General features: G+C 48.3%; 1 protein-coding gene across 1 annotated transcript in view; it reads left to right on the top strand.

The window, feature by feature from the left end:
- Nucleotides 1-7263, top strand: part of UPB1 (beta-ureidopropionase 1) — a 30655-nt gene extending 23392 nt beyond the window's left edge. The window contains exons 7-10 of the mRNA XM_044243822.1: nucleotides 2990-3071; nucleotides 4067-4109; nucleotides 5181-5335; nucleotides 6848-7263. Of these exons, the coding sequence (XP_044099757.1) occupies nucleotides 2990-3071; nucleotides 4067-4109; nucleotides 5181-5335; nucleotides 6848-6931 (364 nt within the window). The 3' untranslated portion in view covers nucleotides 6932-7263. The remainder of the gene's footprint in view (nucleotides 1-2989; nucleotides 3072-4066; nucleotides 4110-5180; nucleotides 5336-6847) is intronic.
- Nucleotides 7264-20091: the final 12828 nt, after the last annotated feature.

Here is a 20091-nt window from a genome sequence, read left to right as displayed (position 1 = left end):
GCAGTGGGAGAGGGCCCCTGGTCCCTCTGTAAGGAGCAGCTGGCACAGTTCTGGTGGGCAGCTTTGGGTTTCCTGCCGGCCTACACCTGTCCCTCTTTGATTAAATTCCCGTCAGATTTCTTCTGAAGGTCAGAATGTGACATTTACCTTTTCTTTTAAGCATGCTGCCCCCTTCTTGAGCGACGTCCCCACCACGTTCTGATTTGAACAGTGGGTCCCTCAGTGGGCCAGAACACAAACCTAGTGGACTGCCTCAGGTCAGCGGCCCCCTCTGTGCACCTGAAGTTTTTGTCTGTGTCTAGGAGGGGCACTGTTGAGCAGAAGGGGAAAAAATCCCACCTTCCATACCCCTGAAGAAACTTCCTGGGGCCTCACAGCAGCTTGGTTACCATGACAGAGTCCAAAGGCAGTTGTGACGTAGGGTCATGACTGGTCATCCTGCATCCGGACGTGGACAGAACCTCCCCCTGGGCCAGCCCTCTGGAGCAGCCTCCTCCTGTTGGCCATGCATAAGACATTCAGCAAGCGCCATCTACCTGCGAGGGTCCCCCCGGGGAACTTGAAGCCGATGCACTAAGCATCTCTGCCTAAACCAGCTCTTGAGCCAGGGCAGGCAAAGCGGTAGACTCAGACTCCAGACGGCTGCCTCCCTGACCTTAGTCTGTCGGGCTTTTATTAGCCCCAATTAAGCAAACAAAGCACCCCAGTGTAATCTGCACATAACTGCGTCTTCAGCAGCCAGTTAGGCTTATTAAAAATTATTGATTTTCCTTCCTCAAGCAACAATCACCCAACTCGTGCCTTTCAACGGTGCAGTGAGGCCGGCAATTAAGACGATAACAGGTCCTTTGGAAAGTGGGATGTTTCGTGAGCTCCCAAAATGTTCACACCCTTTAACCGGATAATTACACTCCTAAAACTTTACCTGACAGAAGAGGAAAAGGCTGTATGCATGAAGATGTTTCTGGCTGCTTTGTTTATAATAATAAAAGACCTTAAGGCGAGAAAAATGTCAGGGTTAGGTAAATTTCAGCTTGTCTCTTCCATGTTAGGGCAGAGCTACTCAAAAGTCATTACGAAGATAATGCAGCTTCATGACAAAAGCCTGTGAGCAAAGGAAGATGTTTCCAGGCTGTGGTCAGAGCTCTGTAAACATCTTTTTGCCGAGAATGGATGTGGAGTGTGGAAACATTACAACAGATGGTTTGTTAGGATGGTGGGATTCTAGGTGATTTTCCTAAAATGATAAATGATTATTTACAGAATTGATAGTGAGTGTTTTTCAGCACAAGGGTAGGCAAATCCCCTCCAGCCGTACACAGACAGTGGCTTCTGGAACCATCCATCCCTTCTCCGGTGTGTCCTGTCCCCCTGACTCCCACATGCTCTATGGGTTGGTGGGGTGTCCCTACTTATTTTGGGAGTCCCACAGTTGTAAGCACACAACAGACTTGAAGTGCATTTCAATGGACTGAGTCATCCTGACGTTGCCATGCAGCCCATGGGGTCGAAGATTTCGGCCACCTACATGCATGAACAGAAGAGCCATGGTTCCATCCCTTCGATAGATGTCTCCTTCCCACTGTGATTATTTTTAGGGGTTAGTGTAACCACACTGGGAATAGGGGAGATGTCCCCTTGCCCCCAGTGTGTGCTCGCCATGACTCCTGCACATGCTGGGCCTTCACGAACCTCAGGTTCCTTTCCCTTGTTTGTTTGGAGAGCCTGAGTTTTATTTGCCAGCTGTGGGTTTGAGTCCTACGCAGCGTACCCTCCCAGGAGAATTGCAAGAAAGCTGTCTATTTAATTCCTGAAAATGTCATTTTACGGGTGTGTTTCTATAAAAATCCTTTCTTAAAAGTTTTGTCAGCTTGGCTTAGCAGCTGGGGGAAAAAAGCAGCAAAATGAGTCCCCTCAATCAAGCCTGTGATTTTTTTTTTTTTTCCAGACTCGTGAATCCTCCTGAGAATTAGGCTTGTCAAGCACCCACTCCCTCCACCTACTCCCAGTTTAAACCAGGTGCATACTGACAGGAAGAAAGATGCCAGGGCATTTTGCTTTCAGTCACTTAGTGTTTCTAAGTGGGCATTACGCCTGTCAATCCAGAATCCTAATGATGTTGTTCCTCAGACAAGAGATCATTAGTGACAAGAAGGCCCACGGGACTCCATGGCACATGGTAGTTGATAGGCCGGAGAAGGACGGGGTCTTCAGTTGAGGCAAGATTTCCTACCATGTCCTACCTTTGTGAGCGCCGAACTGAGGAAGGCCCACAGCTCTTTCCTGGGCCGGTAAGAGGGCCAGAGAGCCTCTGTTTAGAGTCTCAGGGTTCAGAAGAGGAAAATCAGAAGGTGCTAGAAAATGGAGACCAGCTCAGGGGAAGGCACACCTGCTACAGAATTTACTACCCCTTCCAGTTACCTTCTTTTCAGGTTTCCTCTGTTTGCTTGGCCTGAAATCTCTCCCTCTGGAGACTGCTTTGCAAGGCCACAGAGCAGGGTAGGGGTTAGGGCAGAAGTTGGAGTCCTCAGAGGGCAGTGGTTGAGCCCCGAGGCTCCCAGCTCCCTTCTGATGTTTGCCAGGTGAGGCCCTGCCTAGCCTAGAAGGTAAGTTCCTCCCCCGACCGAGGAGGAGGGAAGGAGCAAGAACTAGCGGCTACAGAGTTTCTGTCATGCAGACCCTACTAGAAGCTTCTTCACATATATGGTCAATCCTTACAATAGCCCTTTCAGGAAGTTTCAGAAAAGAAAACTGTGGCTCAGGGCTGCTTTAGCCTGCAGCAGGCCCATCCCAAAAGACTGCTTGGGCTTGAACACAGGACAAGCTGGCCTGCTGGGGGATGTAGGACACCCACAACCACACCAGTCTCCCAGGCCATCCCTGCCGCAGACCTGAGAAGGCCGGCAGCCTGGCTGTAGCTGGGGACCAAGCACCCACCCCATCTGGCAGGGAAGTCAGCTACCTGGTTCCTCTTGCTTCTCCTTCACAGTGAATCCCTGTGGCCCATTGAGGCCAGAAACGCAGCCATCACGAATCACTGCTTTACCTGTGCCATCAACCGCGTGGGTGAGGTAAGTTCCCACGGTTTGGCTGGGCTCCTGGGCTTGGTCAACCAGGTATGCTGTGGAGGGAGTGGGGGACAGAGCTGCTAGGAAAGCTGCCTGCCCAGGGGGGCCTAGCATCTTCCACCAGCAAAGGCCACAAGGGAAGCAACTCTGCTGACCTCACACCTCTTCCGCTTGTCTCTCACACGTCTTCTGCCTGTCCCTGTGCCACAAATTCTAGGGTCCTGGAAGAGGGGAGACTGGCTTGGTTTGTTCATTTTAAAGGTATTCCTATGTCCCTCTCATGTTTTTATCTCTTTGGGTTTGTAGCTGAAACCATGTTGAAAGGCTCTCACCCTGTCAACCTCCAAGTCTCCTGTTTCATAATTTTCCCCATTGACCCAGGGCGCTGAGTGAACTTGACTATGAAACCCAATGCATTCATTACATAATCCTTTTCCTCATTCATATTAGTTGGATGTCAGACTTTGATCAGAGGATCGGCTGAGGTGACCAAGGTTCTTACAGTAAGTGGGTCCAGTTTCTGGCAATATGGAGAAACTCAGTGTTCTCATTAGCCTCTGTAACCCCATCACGGCTTGAGGTGATGTTTCCATGAGGCTTTGGGGAAATACTGGCAACGGTGTGTGAACACCCTACTAGTCCCCTCAGAGACCCCAAACTGGGGCTTTCTTTCCCAGGCAGACAAACCTCAACTGTCTTCCACAGGCCTGAGAACCACTCTGCTGGATGTCTTTTTTTTTTTTACCCCCTTCCCAGTGGATTATAAACTCCCCAGAGACAAAGCCAGGCTTTTTACCTTGCCTGTCAAATTCCCCGCTGGCCCACTGTGTTGGCCCAGTGCTGGCGACTCAGCGGAGACATTTCATAAGTACTTGCTGATTGCCCAGCGAGTACAGGCCATTCCTTCTCTTGCTATAACTGTTGCTTCCCTGAATTCACAGTGGCCCACGCTGGGGGTGCCACCTATAGGCTTACCTGACCTAGATTTTGTTTCATAGGAGCAATTCCCGAACGAGTTTACCTCAGGAGATGGGAAGAAAGGTATGTTCCAGGATTTTCCGTGGTTGGTGGCAGCTGAGGGGTGGGCCTCACTGTCCCCTTCTCCGTCTGCCCCCTCCAGGCAGGGACTACCCCACAGACTGGTCCCATCTCTCTGGCTTGGAATGTGGAAGGGAAGGGCTCACCCAGGAGATCTTGGAACTAGCTTAGGGTGTCCCCTGGAAAGGCAGAGAGGACTGAGCAGGTCTGTCTTCCAGAAAAGCACTTCCTGAAAGGAAGTCTAGGTCTAGGTTCCAGATTAAGGCCCCACATGTCCAGAGTCTCCAACCCCAGTTAGCTCCCTGCAGAGAGAGGTACAGTGAGGCAGGGAAGTGAGGTCCCTGGGGTTCCTGCTGGGTCCAAGCCCCTTCTAGGCCCAGCTCCGTGCCTACCTGCTCCTTGCACGCCTGTGGGGTAGCTGTTAGCACCGCTCCACTTATGAGGGGACCGAGGCATGGAAGGAAGGTATGGTGGACGCAGCTGGGAAGGCAAGTGGGAATGGAGCCTCTGGTTCACCGTGTGGGGCCAACACAGGAGCAGGTCACACAGGAAGCCATGCAGAGCCATATGACTCCCTTGGGCTCTGGGTAGCTAACAGGAATAAGGGCTAACATTTCTGCAAGGGTGACCCTTAAGAATGTTCCCAGGAGGGGCGTCTGGGTGGCTCAGTTGGTTAAATGTCTGCTTTCAGCTCAGGTCATGATCCCAGGGTCCTGGGATTGAGCCCCGCATCGGGTACCTGCTCATTCAGAAGCCTGCTTCTCTCTCCCCCACTCCCCGTGCTTGTGTTCCCTCTCTCACTGTCTTTCTCTCTGCGAAATGAATAAATAAAATCTTAAAAAAAAAAGAAAAAAAATGTTCCCAGGGCAGAGGTGAAGGCTGTGAGGGTGACTTCTATAGAAACCTGCTCAGCCTTAGGCCTGAGGAGGGAGGCAGGGCCTCTGGGGAGGTGGCACGGGGATGCCGGGGAGGGTGGGGAGGAGTGGAATGGACACGTCCTGGATGTCGCTCCATATGCCTGCCCCGCTGTCTGCACACACAAGCTCACAGGTGCTTTGCTTCACTCCTCCAAAGCTCACCGGAACTTCGGCTACTTTTACGGCTCGAGCTATGTGGCAGCCCCGGATGGCAGCCGCACCCCTGGGCTCTCCCGCAATCGGGACGGGCTGCTGGTTACAGAGCTCGACCTGAACCTCTGCCGGCAAGTGAATGACATCTGGAACTTCAAGGTGGGTCCCTGAGTCCCCTGTTGTTGGCCTGCTCCTCCATTTGCGGCACCCCCACTCCACCCCCCAGCCTGCTCTCAGAGCTGGAAACCGCAGCTGCTGGGTTTGCTCTCTGGAGCTCCCAGAGGAGGCTCCAAGGCAAGTGAAGGGGCTGGGTGTCTTCCTCCCAGAGCTGGTGCGCAAGGGAGGAGCCACTGGGTCAGATGATGGCCAGGCAGCAGACTTCAATAAATTCTCCTCTTGTCTGATTTAGATTCTGGGCGCCTTCAAACAAATTAATCTCAATTTCATTTGTCCGGAGAATAGAGTGGATTGGCCTCTACTAATCCTTTTTTCCCTTTCCAGGCATTTGCACTTATCCTAAGATACATGTGGGTGTCTGGCTCTGCCTGTGGCCTGGCGGTATAGACCTTGACAGTAGAGGGAAATGGGTCACGCAGAGAAATGGAATCTAGGCCTGGCTCTGCCACTTAGTTACTCTAAGCAAGCCCTTTCTGCTCCTGGGCCTTAGGATCCCTGTTTGTAAAACTGGAAGGTCTCAAGTGGCCTTTGAAACCTAACACATATGACACCAGGGGTCATGGAGGAACGTAAGTGCCCGCCCCCTGGAATGGGGCAGAGGGCCAGCAGTAGACCCCCTCATCCTCACCCAGATGGAGTTTGCTGCATTTGTGTCCAGCAGTATTTCGACCAACTCAGAACCTACTTACACATGCAGTTGAATGTCTTCATGACTATAGGACCTTGCCCAGCATGTCTGGGTGGAACCACCTCCCCTGTTTACCTGAGCACGGGTCTTTGGGCATGTTCCCTAGGTCTCAGGTCCTCATCAGACAAATAAGGCATCGCCCACATGCATGTCTCCTGGCCTGTTTCTCTTCTATCTGGGAAGCTCGGATTAATGCAGGATTCCACGCAATAAACAGATTGTTTCTCAGTAGTAACTTTTTGAATGCCCAAAGCGCCCCCCCCCGCAAACTATGGTGGTGGGCCTGAGCTCCTGTTGGGGTTTTGGGAAGGAGGGAGGGAATGCCTAGGTGTGAACACCCTGGGTAAGTTTTCCAGCCCTGCCCCCACCTCTCTCAGACTCAGGGCCAGGACACCAGAGTGCAAATCCCAGCAAACTCCATGGCTGCCTGGGGACCCCGGGGCAAGTCACTCCCCTCTCTAGGCTGTAGGCAATTCTGGGGTTCTATAAGAGAACCCCAGCTTCTGTAAGAGGCCTTCTTCCCTTCTGCCTCTGGGCAGGCCATGCCTTCTGGATGGACAAGTCACAAAGGTCTTCCAGCAAGAGGGGTCAGCATGTGTGAGTCATCTCAGCCCTATAGCCCTAGAATCAGTGGTGAGCGGTCACACAGGGGTCATTTCCTACCTTACTGTCTGAAACCATCCCGTCCTCCTGCTGGCCTTCCTGGCAAATTTCTGTCCTGTGGCTGCCCTCTAGTGGCAAGAGGTGGTGGTGAGTAAATGAAGGGCGTTTATAAAATGGGACTCTGCCTGTGTTTTGCTTTTCAGATGACTGGCAGATACGAGATGTATGCTCGGGAGCTTGCCGAAGCTGTCAAACCCAACTACAGCCCCAATATCGTGAAGGAGTAGCTGGATTTTAGCCCCTGGCTGCCAAGGAGAGCACCTCTGCCCCTGGCATCTCAGCGAGTACAGCAAGCTTTAGAAAGTTCAAGTTCTCCCTTATGATGTCCTGGGAACACTGCTGTCCACATTGGTTTAAAAATGCTCCAGGCGGGGAGGGGTAACTGCCCAGTGGGTACAATGTTTCCTTCCTGGCTGATGAAATGTTTTGGGCCCATACAGAAGTGACAGTTGCACAATACCGTGAATGTGTCCACGTGAAATGCCGCTGAATTGTATACTTTAAAATGGCTGAATCTATGTCACATGAATTTTACCTCCATTAAAGAAAAAAAAATCCAGGGTGCCTGGGTGACTCAGTGGATTAAGCCGCTGCCTTCGGCTCAGGTCATGATCTCAGGGTTCTGGGATCGAGTCCCGCATCGGGCTCTCTGCTCAGCAGGGAGCCTGCTTCCTCCTCTCTCTCTCTCTCTCTGCCTGCCTCTCTGCCTACTTGTGATCTCTCTCTGTCAAATAAATAAATAAATCTTTAGAAAAAAAATCCAGGCACTGATGGTGCAGGTGGATTTGCAGTAAGACACATGGGATGTCCCAGTCCTGACGTTCTTCTCCGCCTCTGTTTAGACCGTCGGCAACCTGTGGGTAAGGGTGGGAACGTATGTGCCAATAGAGGAAGCTGAGGCTGATCCAGAGTCATTGAGCTGCTGGGTGGCTGTGGGCAGGGGAGATGGTCATCAGACGTGTCAGCATGGCTAGACTGGCGCCCCCAGGTATTCAATCAGACGCTAATCTGGGTGTTGCTATGGAGGTATTTTGTAGATGTGATTAAAGTCCATAACCAGTGAACTAAGCAAGTGAGATTATTCTAGGTAATCCAGGTAGGCCTGATTTAGTCCATCTAAAGGCCCTCAGGAGGAGAGCTGAGGCTTCCCCTGTGAAGATGAAGTTCTGCCTGTGGACAGCAGCTTCCCTACCCCACCTGCCTGAGAGATTGCAGACTTGTCTTTCCAGCCCCCACAATCACTTAAATCAATGCCTTGCAATAAATCTCTAAACATAGATTCTGCTGTTTCTGCTTCTCTAGTTGGACCCTGGCTGATAGAGATTCTGGTCCCAGAACAGAATCCTCAGGATGAGTTTTCTGCATTGGTGCTAGGTTTTCTGGAATTCTTCTCTAATTTATTTCACTTAAGGGCACTCATGACTCTGTTTGCAGTGTTAAAGGGGGCCATGGTAGTCCATGGTATGATGTAGTGATAGAGATTTATAGACAAAGCACACTGTCAGTCTGCCGCTCCTGGTGGCCTCTCCCATCTGTAGACTTGAGGCTTGGCTAACCAGCCCCCATCACCATGTAGGGCAATTCCTTGCACTCAATCTCTTTGTATCTTTATATATATACATATATATGTATGTAATACACATATGTATCTCCTGTATATGTAAATATATCTGTGTCCCCTGCTGGTTCTGCTTCTCTGATTATCACCACCTGCCTCACTAAAATAGCGGGTTGCTCTCCTCTCTGTCCCTCTGCTTACACATCTGTCAAGTGGAACCATATCCCCTCTTCTGATTTATGTCACAGGACAGTGGTGAGAGACAGACTAGATGGGCCAGAGAGCCTATGTGGGCTCCGTTCCTTCCATCACAGAGCAGAAGTCCCCCTGTGGGGAGGGCACCTGGGTGACTCAGTCGGTTGAGTGACTGACTCTTGGTTTTGGCTCAGGTCATGATCTCAAGGTTGTGAGATCCAGCCCCACGTCATCGGGGCTCCGTGCTTAGCAGAGAATTTGCTTGAGATTCCCTCTCTCCCTGTCCCTCTGCCCTTCCCCCTGCTTGCTCTCTCTGTCACTCTTTCAAATAAATAATTTTTTTTCTAAGTGTCCCAAATGTGAAGTCTCAAAGCTCCACAGTCGGCCACGGCATTGGAGGCAGGAGTGGGGTGCTCTGGTTCTGCCCTTACTGTGCCCGATCAGAGAAGGCAGCTCATTCCTTCCCTGGCCCAGCTGCTGAGCTGCATGAACCAATGCTCTTGGACATCCATGTGGGGTGAAAAAACTGGTCAGAACTGCCTGGCTGTACTCTGTGTTAACCCCCTTAGCCTCTCTGACTGCAGGATTTCTGCTTTATGTAAAAGCCCCCTTTGTACTTATTTTTCATAGAATCCAACCCTGCAGATGCAGTGAGCTTTTCTGTCTGGCCCTCAGTGTCCACAACCTTTGTGCCTGTAGTTTCTAAAAGGAGTGGGTAGTCAACCTAGTACAGAAGCCAGCTTAGATAACAAGTTGGTGCTTTTATGAAATAGGCACTAATATACCAGAAAGGATTTGATTATCCACATCTGTCACTGCCTAAAATAAAAACGTCCAGGTCTGCCTCAGAGTGGATGGGCCCCCCACACATGGAGTCATTTGAGGGTTTAACTCATACCTAGAATATGTGGATGCTTAGCAAACATGTTGACTGAACCTAGGGAGGAAGTTTTTGTTACGGTGTGATCATTGCTGATACCACAGAAAGGAAGTGCAGTGGTTCAGTGTACAGGGCCTGTGGCCCTTGGGAGAAGGCTTTTGATCCCTTGAGCCTCAGTTTTCTCACCTCTAAGATGAGAGGTGACTGGGTTTGAGGCTTTCCGGGGCTCTCCAGCTCGGCAGACAGCTTTCCTGCCAGCCCATGGTTTTATTGCTAAGAATCTGGAGTACCAGAGGAGAATGGTGCCAAGCAGTGTGCCTGATGGGAAAAAAAGGCAAAGACATTCTCCAGGATAGGTTTCATGTTAGGCCACAAAACAAGCCGTGATACTGTTTAAGGTTGAAATCATACGAAGTATCTTTCTCAATCACAATGTTACGAAATTCGAAATAAGTAGTGGAAGGAAAATTCAAAAATATGTGAAAATTACACTACACGTTCTTTTTTTTTATTTTTAAAGATTTTATTTATTTATTTGACAGAGAGAGATTACAAGTAGGCAGAGAGGCAGGCAGAGAGAGAGAGAGGAGGAGGAAGCAGGCTCCCTGCTGAGCAGAGAGCCCGATGCGGGACTCGATCCCAGGACCCTGAGATCATGACCTGAGCCGAAGGCAGCGGCTCAACCCACTGAGCCACCCAGGCACCCCATACACTACACGTTCTTTTTTTTTTTTTTAATTTATTTGACAGACAGCGATCACAAGTAGGCAGAGAGGCAGGCAGAGAGAGAGAGGAAGAAGCAGACTCCCTGCTGAGAAGAGAGCCCGATGCGGGACTCGATCCCAGAACCCTGAGATCATGACCTGAGCCTAAAGCAGAGGCTTTAACCTACTGAGCCACCCAGGCACCCCTACACCACACATTCTTAAACAACTAACTGGATTTTTAAAAATCACAAAGGAAATTAGAAAATGTCTCAGGACAAATGGAAACAAAAGCAAAACATACCCAAACTGGTAGGAAACAATGAAAACAGTGTGAGAGGGGAATATAAGGCTGTAAACACTTATATTAATCAAGAAGAAGGTGGGCGCCTGGCTGGCTCAATTTGTAGAACAGGCGATTCTTGATCTTGGGCTCATGAATTCAAGTTCCACACTGGGCTTAAGTGTTTACTTAAAAAAATTAAAGAAGAAGGATTTCAAGTCAACAACCGAATTTTACATCTTAAGGAACTAGGAAAAGAAGAGCAAACTAAACTCAAGACAACAGTAGAGAAGAAATAATAAAGATCAGAGCAGAGAGGAATAAAATAGAGAATAGAGAAACAATAGAGAAGAGCAATGAAACCAAATGTTGGTTCTTCAAAAACAGCAACAAAGGGCGCCTGGGTGGCTCAGTGGGTTAGGCCACTGGGATTGAGGCCGTTAGGTCCTGGGATCGAGTCCCGCATCGGGCTCTCTGCTCAGCAGGGAGCCTGCTTCCCTCACTCTCTCTGCCTGCCTCTCCGTCTACTAGTGATTTCTCTCTGTCAAATAAATAAATAAAATCTTTAAAAAAAAAAAAAAACAGCAACAAAAACTGACAAACCTTTAGCTTGACTGAGAAAAAAAGGGAAGACTCAAATTAGTCAAATCCAAAATGAAAGTGGGGACGCTTTCATCACTACTGAGACTACAGAAACAAAAAGGATTATAAGAATACTATGAACAATTTATTAGAAGAGGTCACCAAGAGCATGTGACTGCTAATTGACCCATGAGCTGCGCCCAGGCAATTAGACTCCTTCCCTCCTTCCCTCCCCCACTGCCCCCACGCCGTCCTTGGAATGTACATTCTGCCCACTGTTACTACACTAGGAGCTACTTCAAGGACACAGCTTGAAAGAGTAATGTATTGTTAAGACCATCTGGGCAGTATATGTGATTGAATCCTGTTAAGATTTCTATATGAACTCTTTTTTTTTTTTTTTAAGATTTATTTATTTGACACAGAGAGAGAGAAAGAGAGAGAGAGGGAGAGAGATCATAAGGAGGCAGAGAGGCTGGGGCGCCTGGGTGGCTCAGTGGGTTAAGCCGCTGCCTTTGGCTCAGGTCATGATCTCAGGATCCTGGGAGGATCAGCAGGGAGCCTGCTTCCTCCTCTCTCTCTCTCTCTGCCTGCCTCTCTGCCTACTTGTGATCTCTCTCTGTCAAATAAATAAATAAAATCTTAAAAAAAAAAAAAAGGAGGCAGAGAGGTAGGGGGAAGCAGGCTCCCTGGTGAGCAGAGACCCCAATGTGGGGCTCAATCCCAGGACCCTGAAATCATGACCTGAGCTGAAGGCAGAGGCTTAACCCACTGAGCCACCCAGGCACCGCTCTATATGAACTCTGAAGATTCTGGTGGGCAAGTGCAGAGATCTACTTGTCCTGTGGTCACTCGAGACAAGCCTTGTAAGTAAGCAGCTTTGCTTATTACAACTGCTACCTACCAATCTGAAGAGGTCTGCATCTTTCTTCAGTCTCTCCTTGCCCTCCATGTATGGGGCCAGTTTCACATTTCACCTGGAGAACTCCCATGTTTGCAAATCAACACAATTGTCTTTGGGCAACCTGGGTGAAACTTACAAATTTCTAGAAACACAAAACTACCAAGACTGAATCATGAAGAAATAGTAAATCCAAATAGACCGTAACGAGTGAGGAGAGTGCATGAATAATCAAAACCCTCCTGACAAAGGAAAGCACTGGACCTGGTGGCTTCACTGGTGAATTCTATCAAACATTTAAAGAAACACTAACACCTGGGTACCAACTGGCTCAGTCAGAAGACCCTGTAGCTTCTGATCTCAGGGTCATGAGTTCCAGCCCCATGTTGGGTATAGAGATTACTAAATAAATGAATAAACAAGCTTTTAAAAAATAAATAAAAGAAAAAACACCAATCCTTCTCAAGTTCTTCCAAAAAATTGAAGAGGAGGGAGCACTTCTTAACTCATTGAGGCCAATATTGTATTAACATCAAAGCCAGATAAAGACATTGCAAGAAAACAAAACTGTGGAGCACCACCCTTTGTGAATATTGATGCAAACATCCTCAACAAAGTACAGTTGACCCTTGAACAATGCAAGGGTTAGGTAGGGGCACCGACTCCCTACCAAAAATCCACGAATAACCATTGACTCCCCAAACCTTATAGTCTACTGTTAACAGAAGCCTTACCAACAATATAAACAGTTGACGAATACATATTTTTATGTTATACTATATTCTTAAAGTAAGCTAGAGAAAAGAAAATTAAAAAATCATCATGAGAATACATGTACAGTACTGTACTATACCCACCCCCAAAAAATCCACATATAAGTGAGCCTGTGTGGTTCAAACCTGTATTGCTTGAGGGTCAACTGTACTAATAAATTGAATCCAGCAGCATATTAAAAAGATTAATGGCTGAGTTAGTCTTATTTCTATTGTTTCCTTTAAGATAAGTTCTAAAATAGAATTCACTGTGTTAAAGAAACACATACATCTTGTCAAGAACTGGGAAGAATATGGGGCACCTGGGTGGCTCAGTGGGTTAAGCCTCTGCCTTCGGCTCAGGTCATGATCTCAGGGTCCTGGAATCGAGTCCCACAACGAGCTCTCTGCTCGGCGGGGAGCCCGCTTTCCCCTCTCTCTCTGTCTACTTGTGATCTCTGTCAAATAAATAAATAAAATCTTAAAAAAAAAGAACTGAGAAGTATCTGAGCTGACAACTTAACTGACCTCAGTTTCATGGATGCTAGCAGAAGACATAGCACTTCTCAGAGACACAGGAGTTTAGGACAGCAGTAGCAGCAGCCAGAGTACCAGCACTGTCTTACAATTCCCTGAGCCCCAGTTCCCCTAGGACAAGACAAAAGAGGGCCAAGCAACTCCTGCATGCACAGTGGGTTGCAGTAGGAAGAGGAAGGGAAAGGGGGAGAAGAGCTTAGAGAATTGGAATCTTTTATACTGGAAAGTAAAGCATGCCTGGCCCTTGCTCTGGAGGCAGACACTATCTCTATCTACCAAGGTTGCAAGAACATCTGTGCTTCACTCCAGAGGGACACTTAGCTCCATCTTCTAAGGTTATTGGCTCTGCAAACATCCTTGGAAAGACAGTCCAGGCCAAAGGGCATTCATGGTTTTAGCTCATGCATCATGCAGAAATCTGAGAAAATGAGAGACCTATAGCAATAACTTCCAACCAATATTTATTTCTCATTTCTGCATCATCTTGACTTGTGGCAATTTCCCCGTGAGTGTACTACTCTATCAGACACTCTGATTAATTTGACCGACAGAGAGGCTGGACCAAATCAAATGAATTTTTCTTATAGGATTTCATCAATTTTATCCACAGAACTTCAAGGAGCAGAATGAGCCAACCTGAAAATTAACCTCAGTCTTACTTTCCAGGATCCTCAACCAAACAGGATGGCCAAATCCCATGAACCATAAAGGTCTACCTTAGAAAGTCAAGTGGTGGTCTCAAATATTGACCTTTCCACTTTGCCTAGGTCATTAATCCGGGTATGGCAGGATATATTAGATGCTGCCCAATCTTCACCTGGGTCCACAGGGAAGTCTAGGTAAGTCTATTATCTATACCAACTTAGCCAGTGATCTAACACTGACCTGAAATGCCCTCCAGTGCCAAGATGGAAGGAAAAACCCTGATTGCTTTGGCTAAAATCAGGGGCAAATGTTGCATCATCTTTTCTAATCAGATGATGACCATGATGGAGATATCTTCCCACGGAGGGCACATAAATAATGAGTAAGTCACTGGTTCACAAAGCTCCCCTGAGTAACTAAGGCTACCTCATTTTAGCGAGATCACCATTGTCTGTGGGCGACCTGATCTACTGGTGGTATTGGTTAACCAGTGTAATGGAACAAAGTCCCAAGTGTAAGAGCTAACACTATACAACTCCTAAAAAGAAAACACAGAGAGAAATCTTCATGACATTGGACTTGGCAGTAATTCCATGGATTCCGGCCCATGACCAGCATGAAAATGCGACACTATTCTGGGGGGAAGTTGGCAGGCTACTGCCTGGCTTCCATACAAAATAGTCATCAGGGCACATGTGGTGCCCCTAGAAAGTGTTCTTTGCAAATACTGGGGTCCCTCAAGTAGGACCTATATCAGGGCACAAGTTCATAACATTTCTGGTGTGGCCTCCTGACCAGCTGGTAGGCCTTTGGTTTCCTAGTTAGTTTGCATAATTGAATCTGATGCTTGTTTTTAGAAGGACTGCCAGAGGGTAGTCAGGCCAATCTATCCTGTTTGCCCCTGCCACCAGCTGGGTGACATTTGTCTTCACAGAATGGCTGAATGAATTCTATGGGGATAGGGGTTGGGAAGACATCTGGCAGTATTGTGGTTGTTTTCCTGGGAGATGCAGGATCCAGGGACATCCCTGAGTTGTGTTTGCAACAGTCTTCTGGTAAAGTTAATGGGAATGGTGATCAAGCTGTGGTTAAAGCCATCTGGTTAGGAAGAAAGCAAATGCCTGCAATCAGTTCTATTTAACATGCTTACAAAAGTCTGGGTGGGCCACACTGGAGCATTTTTTCTTTTCTTTTTTTTTTTTAAGATTTTATTTATTTATTTATTTGACAGAGAGAAATTACAAGTAGATGGAGAGGCAGGCAGAGAGAGAGAGAGGGAAGCAGGCTCCCCACTGAGCAGAGAGCCCGATGCGGGACTCGATCCCAGGACCCCGAGATCATGACCTGAGCTGAAGGCAGTGGCTTAACCCACTGAGCCACCCAGGCGCCCCTGGAGCATTTTTTCATAATGAAGGCTCCAGAAGCAATTATGAAAGACAAAGATCTTTAATGATTAGTGCTCCTCCCTGCCTAGCTCCTAGAACCTGAGCTTTTTCCTATCTAGCTGTCAAAGTTGCTCTTCTTCCTCCAAAGTCATTGTGAATTCCAAAAGCTGAAACATCCCCTCTCCTCCCCCACAACCCCCAGCCCTTGTTATCCCTTTCTTTTTTTTTTTTTTATTTATTTATTCGACAGAGAGAGAGATCACAAGTAGGCAGAGAGAGAGAGAGAGGAGGAAGCAGGCTCCCTGCTGAGCAGAGAGCCCGACTCAGGACTCGGGACTCGGGACTCAATCCCAGGACCCCAAGATCACGACCTGAGCCGAAGGCAGCGGCTCAACCCACTGAGCCACCCAGACGCCCCTTGTTATCCCTTTCTTAAAATCCTAGCCTTTGTTTGGAAGGGCCAGGGGCAAGAGGAACAAGGGCATTTTGATAAAATGCATGAATTCCCAACTTCCTCCTACTTGGGCCACCACAGGGAGTCTCAGCAAGCAAAGTACTCACTCAAGTGCTCATTGTTCTTATGACCTACCCTCATGTCACTCCAACAAGAGAATCCAAGTGCTCGAACCAAATTCAAATTTGAAGCCCTAGGTCTCCTTTCAGCTGGGCTGTCACTTTATTTATTTATTTATTAAGATTTATTTATTTATTTAAGGGAGAGAATGAGTGAGAACATGTGAGCAGAGGGAGGAGCAGAGGGAGAGGGGGAGACAGAGAGACAGAGAGGGAGAGAGAAAAAAAAATCTTAAGGGCGCCTGGGTGGCTCAGTGGGTTAAGCCGCTGCCTTCGGCTCAGGTCATGATCTCAGGGTCCTGGGATCGAGTCCCGCATCGGGCTCTCTGCTCAGCAGAGAGCCTGCTTCCCTCTCTCTCTCTCTGCCTGCCTCTCCACCTACTTGTGATTTCTCTCTGTCAAATAAATAAATAAAATCTTTAAAAAAAAATAAAATAAAAAATAAAAAAAAATCTTACGTAGCCTATGCCTAGCGGGGAGCCCAAATCTCACAACCTTGAGATCATGACCTGAGCCAAAATCAAGAGTTGAACGCTTAATGGACTGAGCCACCCAGGTGCCCCCGGGCTGTCACTTTAGAACATGTGGCAACCAGGCTGGCCTGGAGTTACTCTTAGGACAAAGAAAGAAGCAACATGCCCAGGAATCATCAAGTCTGAAGCCCCAAATCCAAACTGCTGTATGAGAGAGTGTGGACCAAGAAGGTGTGAAGAAGGTAGGCTCAGAGACCTTTTCTTAAGTTGATTCTGGAGGAGACTTCCCTGTGTTGGTCCCATTTCTCATTATCAGCTACCTTTCTCAGCACTGCAAAACGAATTGGAGGTCAGAACCCAAATACTGGTCGGTACTTCTGTGACTTTCTTTTTTTTTTTTTTTTTTTTTAAAGATTTTATTTATTTATTTGACAGAGAGAAATCACAAGTAGACAGAGAGGCAGGCAGAGAGAGAGAGAGGGAAGCAGGCTCCCTGCTGAGCAGAGAGCCCGATGCGGGACTCGATCCCAGGACTCTGAGATCATGACCTGAGCCGAAGGCAGCGGCTTAACCCACTGAGCCACCCAGGCGCCCCTTCTGTGACTTTCTATGGGAATTTGTCTCGTTGTCTCGTGGGAGTCTCTCTAAGAGGACCAAAGCTCTTTTCAGCAGCCTGAACCCACTGCAAAAAAACCTCTGGACCTCTTACATTTGTCTCTTAGTGGAGTTAAGGCTGGCATAAGAGAAGGCAAGAAATGTTGAGCCGGCAGAGGGCCAACTGTGAGATTCCTCCTTGGCAAGTACTACACGCTCCAATCCCTCGTTGCTCAAGGAAACTGGCCAAGGTTCCAATGACCCACCTGCTTTCCTCCCACAGCTGTTTTGAATCTCCTGCCCTTCAGGCTCCATGTAGGTCTACATCTCTGTAACTATTTGTTTAAAAGTGGTCACAACCATCTGCCCACCCAGGACCAGACTTACTACTAGTTGTTACAATGGGGCAAACATGAAACTGACCACCAGATGCTACAGGATGCCTCCTGCCCCTGGGAAGTTAGCAAAAACTACTGCACCATCCAGCTAACTGTCGTGGGACCTACTTGCAGGGACTAAGTCTGCAGCCCCCTCCCCAATTCTTTTTCACTAACAGGCAATAGAGTGAAGGACTATTTATCATTTGATTGCCATGCAAGTTGGGGAATAAGGTTTGCGGCTGCCTCTCATGGACTTCCCATTAACTGGCTTGTGAGGCCCTCATTCATCTTCCAGAAAACCATGTCTCTGTGAGCATCCCCTTGGTCCTAGAACCGTCAAGATCCATGAAGGGCCTTATTTTCAAGTTGGCCTGTCACAGTTTCATGGGTGCTAGTCGAAGACAACATTCCTGGATCAGAGCAAAGGACAGTTTATTACAGCAGGAGCAGTAGTCAGAGTACCTCATTTTCTTGCAGATTCTCCAAGTCCCAGTTCCCAAGAGAGCAAGGGACGCAATGGGCTATGTTGTAGGAGAGGAACCCTGCGTTGAAAGAACCCAAATCTTTTATTTTTTTTTAATTTTTAAAAATTTATTTATTTGACAGAGGGAGAGGGATTACAAGTAGGCAGACAGGCAGGCAGAGAGAGAAGAAGGAAGCAGGCTTCCCGCTGAGCAGAGACCTGGATGAGGAACTCGATCGCAGGACCCTGGGATCATGACCTGAGCCGAAGGCAGGCGCTTTAACCCACTGAGCCACCCAGGCGTCCCCCCCCCAAATCTTTTATAATGGGCAATATATCTGCCTATCTGTGGCTCTGAAGGGAGACACTTCACGTCTTCCCAGACAACTTGCTTTACAAACATTCCTAAAAAGTTGGTTCAGAATAGTGCCTCTGTTCATGAGACATGCAGAAATATAGCCCCTAGTTGGTGGGGGTTCATCCTCCCACTCATCCTTATAAGAGAGAGTGTCTGCTGAATTGTACAAAACATCATAGGTTCAAATGCAACCTTCCCCTGAATGGTGACCTCTGATTCTGAAAAGTACAAGAAAGCCAGTAAAACAGGCATCGTTAAAGATCTGCCCTTGACCAGTCATTGACATACCTTATCAAACATCTACTAGGTGTCAAGGGCCAGGGGCTACAGTAGTGGAGACAGGTAGACAGGACTACGTGGCTGAGGGGTGCAGAAAAAGGTACTCCTTTAAAAGGGTTGACACTGACCAGAGCTTGAGGAAAGAAAGGGCTTTGACAGGTGAGAGGTATAGACCGTCTGTTGTGAGCTGTGGACATCAAATCCTTATAAATCAAGGGACTCCGAATAGCTTGGGGAGACTGACTCAACAGATCCCCTGGGGCTGGGGGAAATCCAGGGGATGGGGGCAGATGCTCAGGAAGCAGTGGTCCGGATGCATGTCAGGGCAGGCAGCCAGAGAGAGACACAGAGGAGGGAGATATGAGGGGGCAGGGATGGGGAGGATGGAGATGTCACTGGAGAGACCACTACTCTGGGCCCATGGGAGTCTTAGCCTCCATTTCCTGGCACTGAGGTTTTCCCATGAATACTTAAATCAATGCTGGTCCCATCCCTTGGCCCCTGGGACTGTATCTTCCTGGTTTTCTCAATTCTGTTCTGATGCTGAAGTAGGGCAAATCCATGATGTGCGCTCTAGTGTAGCTTGAGGCAAGTCAGCAAGGAGTGCAGGATCTGTGCTCTTCCAGAATATTGGGGCCACATGCCAGACTTTCTACCTGGGAAGGAGAACCCCAGAGGCCTGTGGCAGCCTATCTCTAGCTCCAGAACTCAGAGCCCACTTCCTGGCTCTTCTGGCATGGGCTGGGCCTACAGGGCCACCAAGTTTACTTCTGACTGTAGTCTGGGCTGAGGGTTGGGAAAGCAGCAATGGTGAGCTGGGGTTTAGCTCTGTCTGTAGCTCATTGAGTGATGAGTTTGGGCCAGTTGCCCCCCTCTCTGTGCTGCATTCTCCCCCTTGGACTAGATCAATGATTACCCCAGTGTCAGCATATTTCACAGAATAACAGTATTACAAAAGAACAGCTATGGCTAAGGGATTTGGGGAAACCCTAAACGAAGGGGGTCCCCTTGCTGTAGGATTACATAGAGCCTTTCTGCACATCTTAAATCCCCCAGAGGGGACTGTAGCATGCAGTGTTTGCCCAACTGACCTGACCAGGGCACCCCATGATACAGAGCTTCTCACTGTTCTGAAGGTATTCTGAAGGGCATGCCTCGGGATGTGCTAGACAAGATGTCTCTGGGGGCGTTTCCCAGCTCTGTTCTGAGATTTCAAAAAATTTTGAGATTTAAAAAACGTAGTCACCGGGACGCCTGGGTGGCTCAGTTGGTTAAGCAGCTGCCTTCGGCTCAGGTCATGATCCCAGCGTCCTGGGATCGAGTCCCACATTGGCCTCCTTGCCCCGCAGGGAGCCTGCCTCTCCCTCTGACTCTGCCTGCCACTCTGCCTGTGCTCTCTCTCTCTCTGACAAATAAATAAATAAAATCTTTAAAAAAAAACAAAAACGTAGTCACCAGACGTCCAGTGGTCCTTGCCTCCTGATGTATCCTGTGTAGAATCCCGTGTATTTTATTTTTTCTTTTTCTTTTTAAATTTATTTTTATTAGAGAGAGAGAGGTCACACGTAGGCAGAGGGGGAAGCAGGCTTCCTGCTGAGCAGAGAGCCCGATGTGGGGCCTGATCCCAGGACCCTGAGATCATGACCTGAGCCGAAGGCAGAGGCTTAACCCACTGAGCCACCCAGGCGCCCCCACCCAGTGTATTTTAGATGCAGTCTAAACATCTAAATAGACTATTGTAGAAATGATAGGATGGCACTTCTGAGACTAGCTTATGGAAAGGCTGTGGCTTCTACTGGGTGCTTGTTTTCTCCCTCTTTCTGCATTTGTCCCGCTGCACCCAGC

The sequence above is a fragment of the Neovison vison genome, chromosome 3 (assembly GCF_020171115.1).
Source record: "Neovison vison isolate M4711 chromosome 3, ASM_NN_V1, whole genome shotgun sequence".
NCBI lineage: Eukaryota > Metazoa > Chordata > Mammalia > Carnivora > Mustelidae > Neogale > Neogale vison.
Note: the sequence above shows the minus strand (reverse complement) of the source record. Positions and strands in the feature narration are given on the sequence as shown.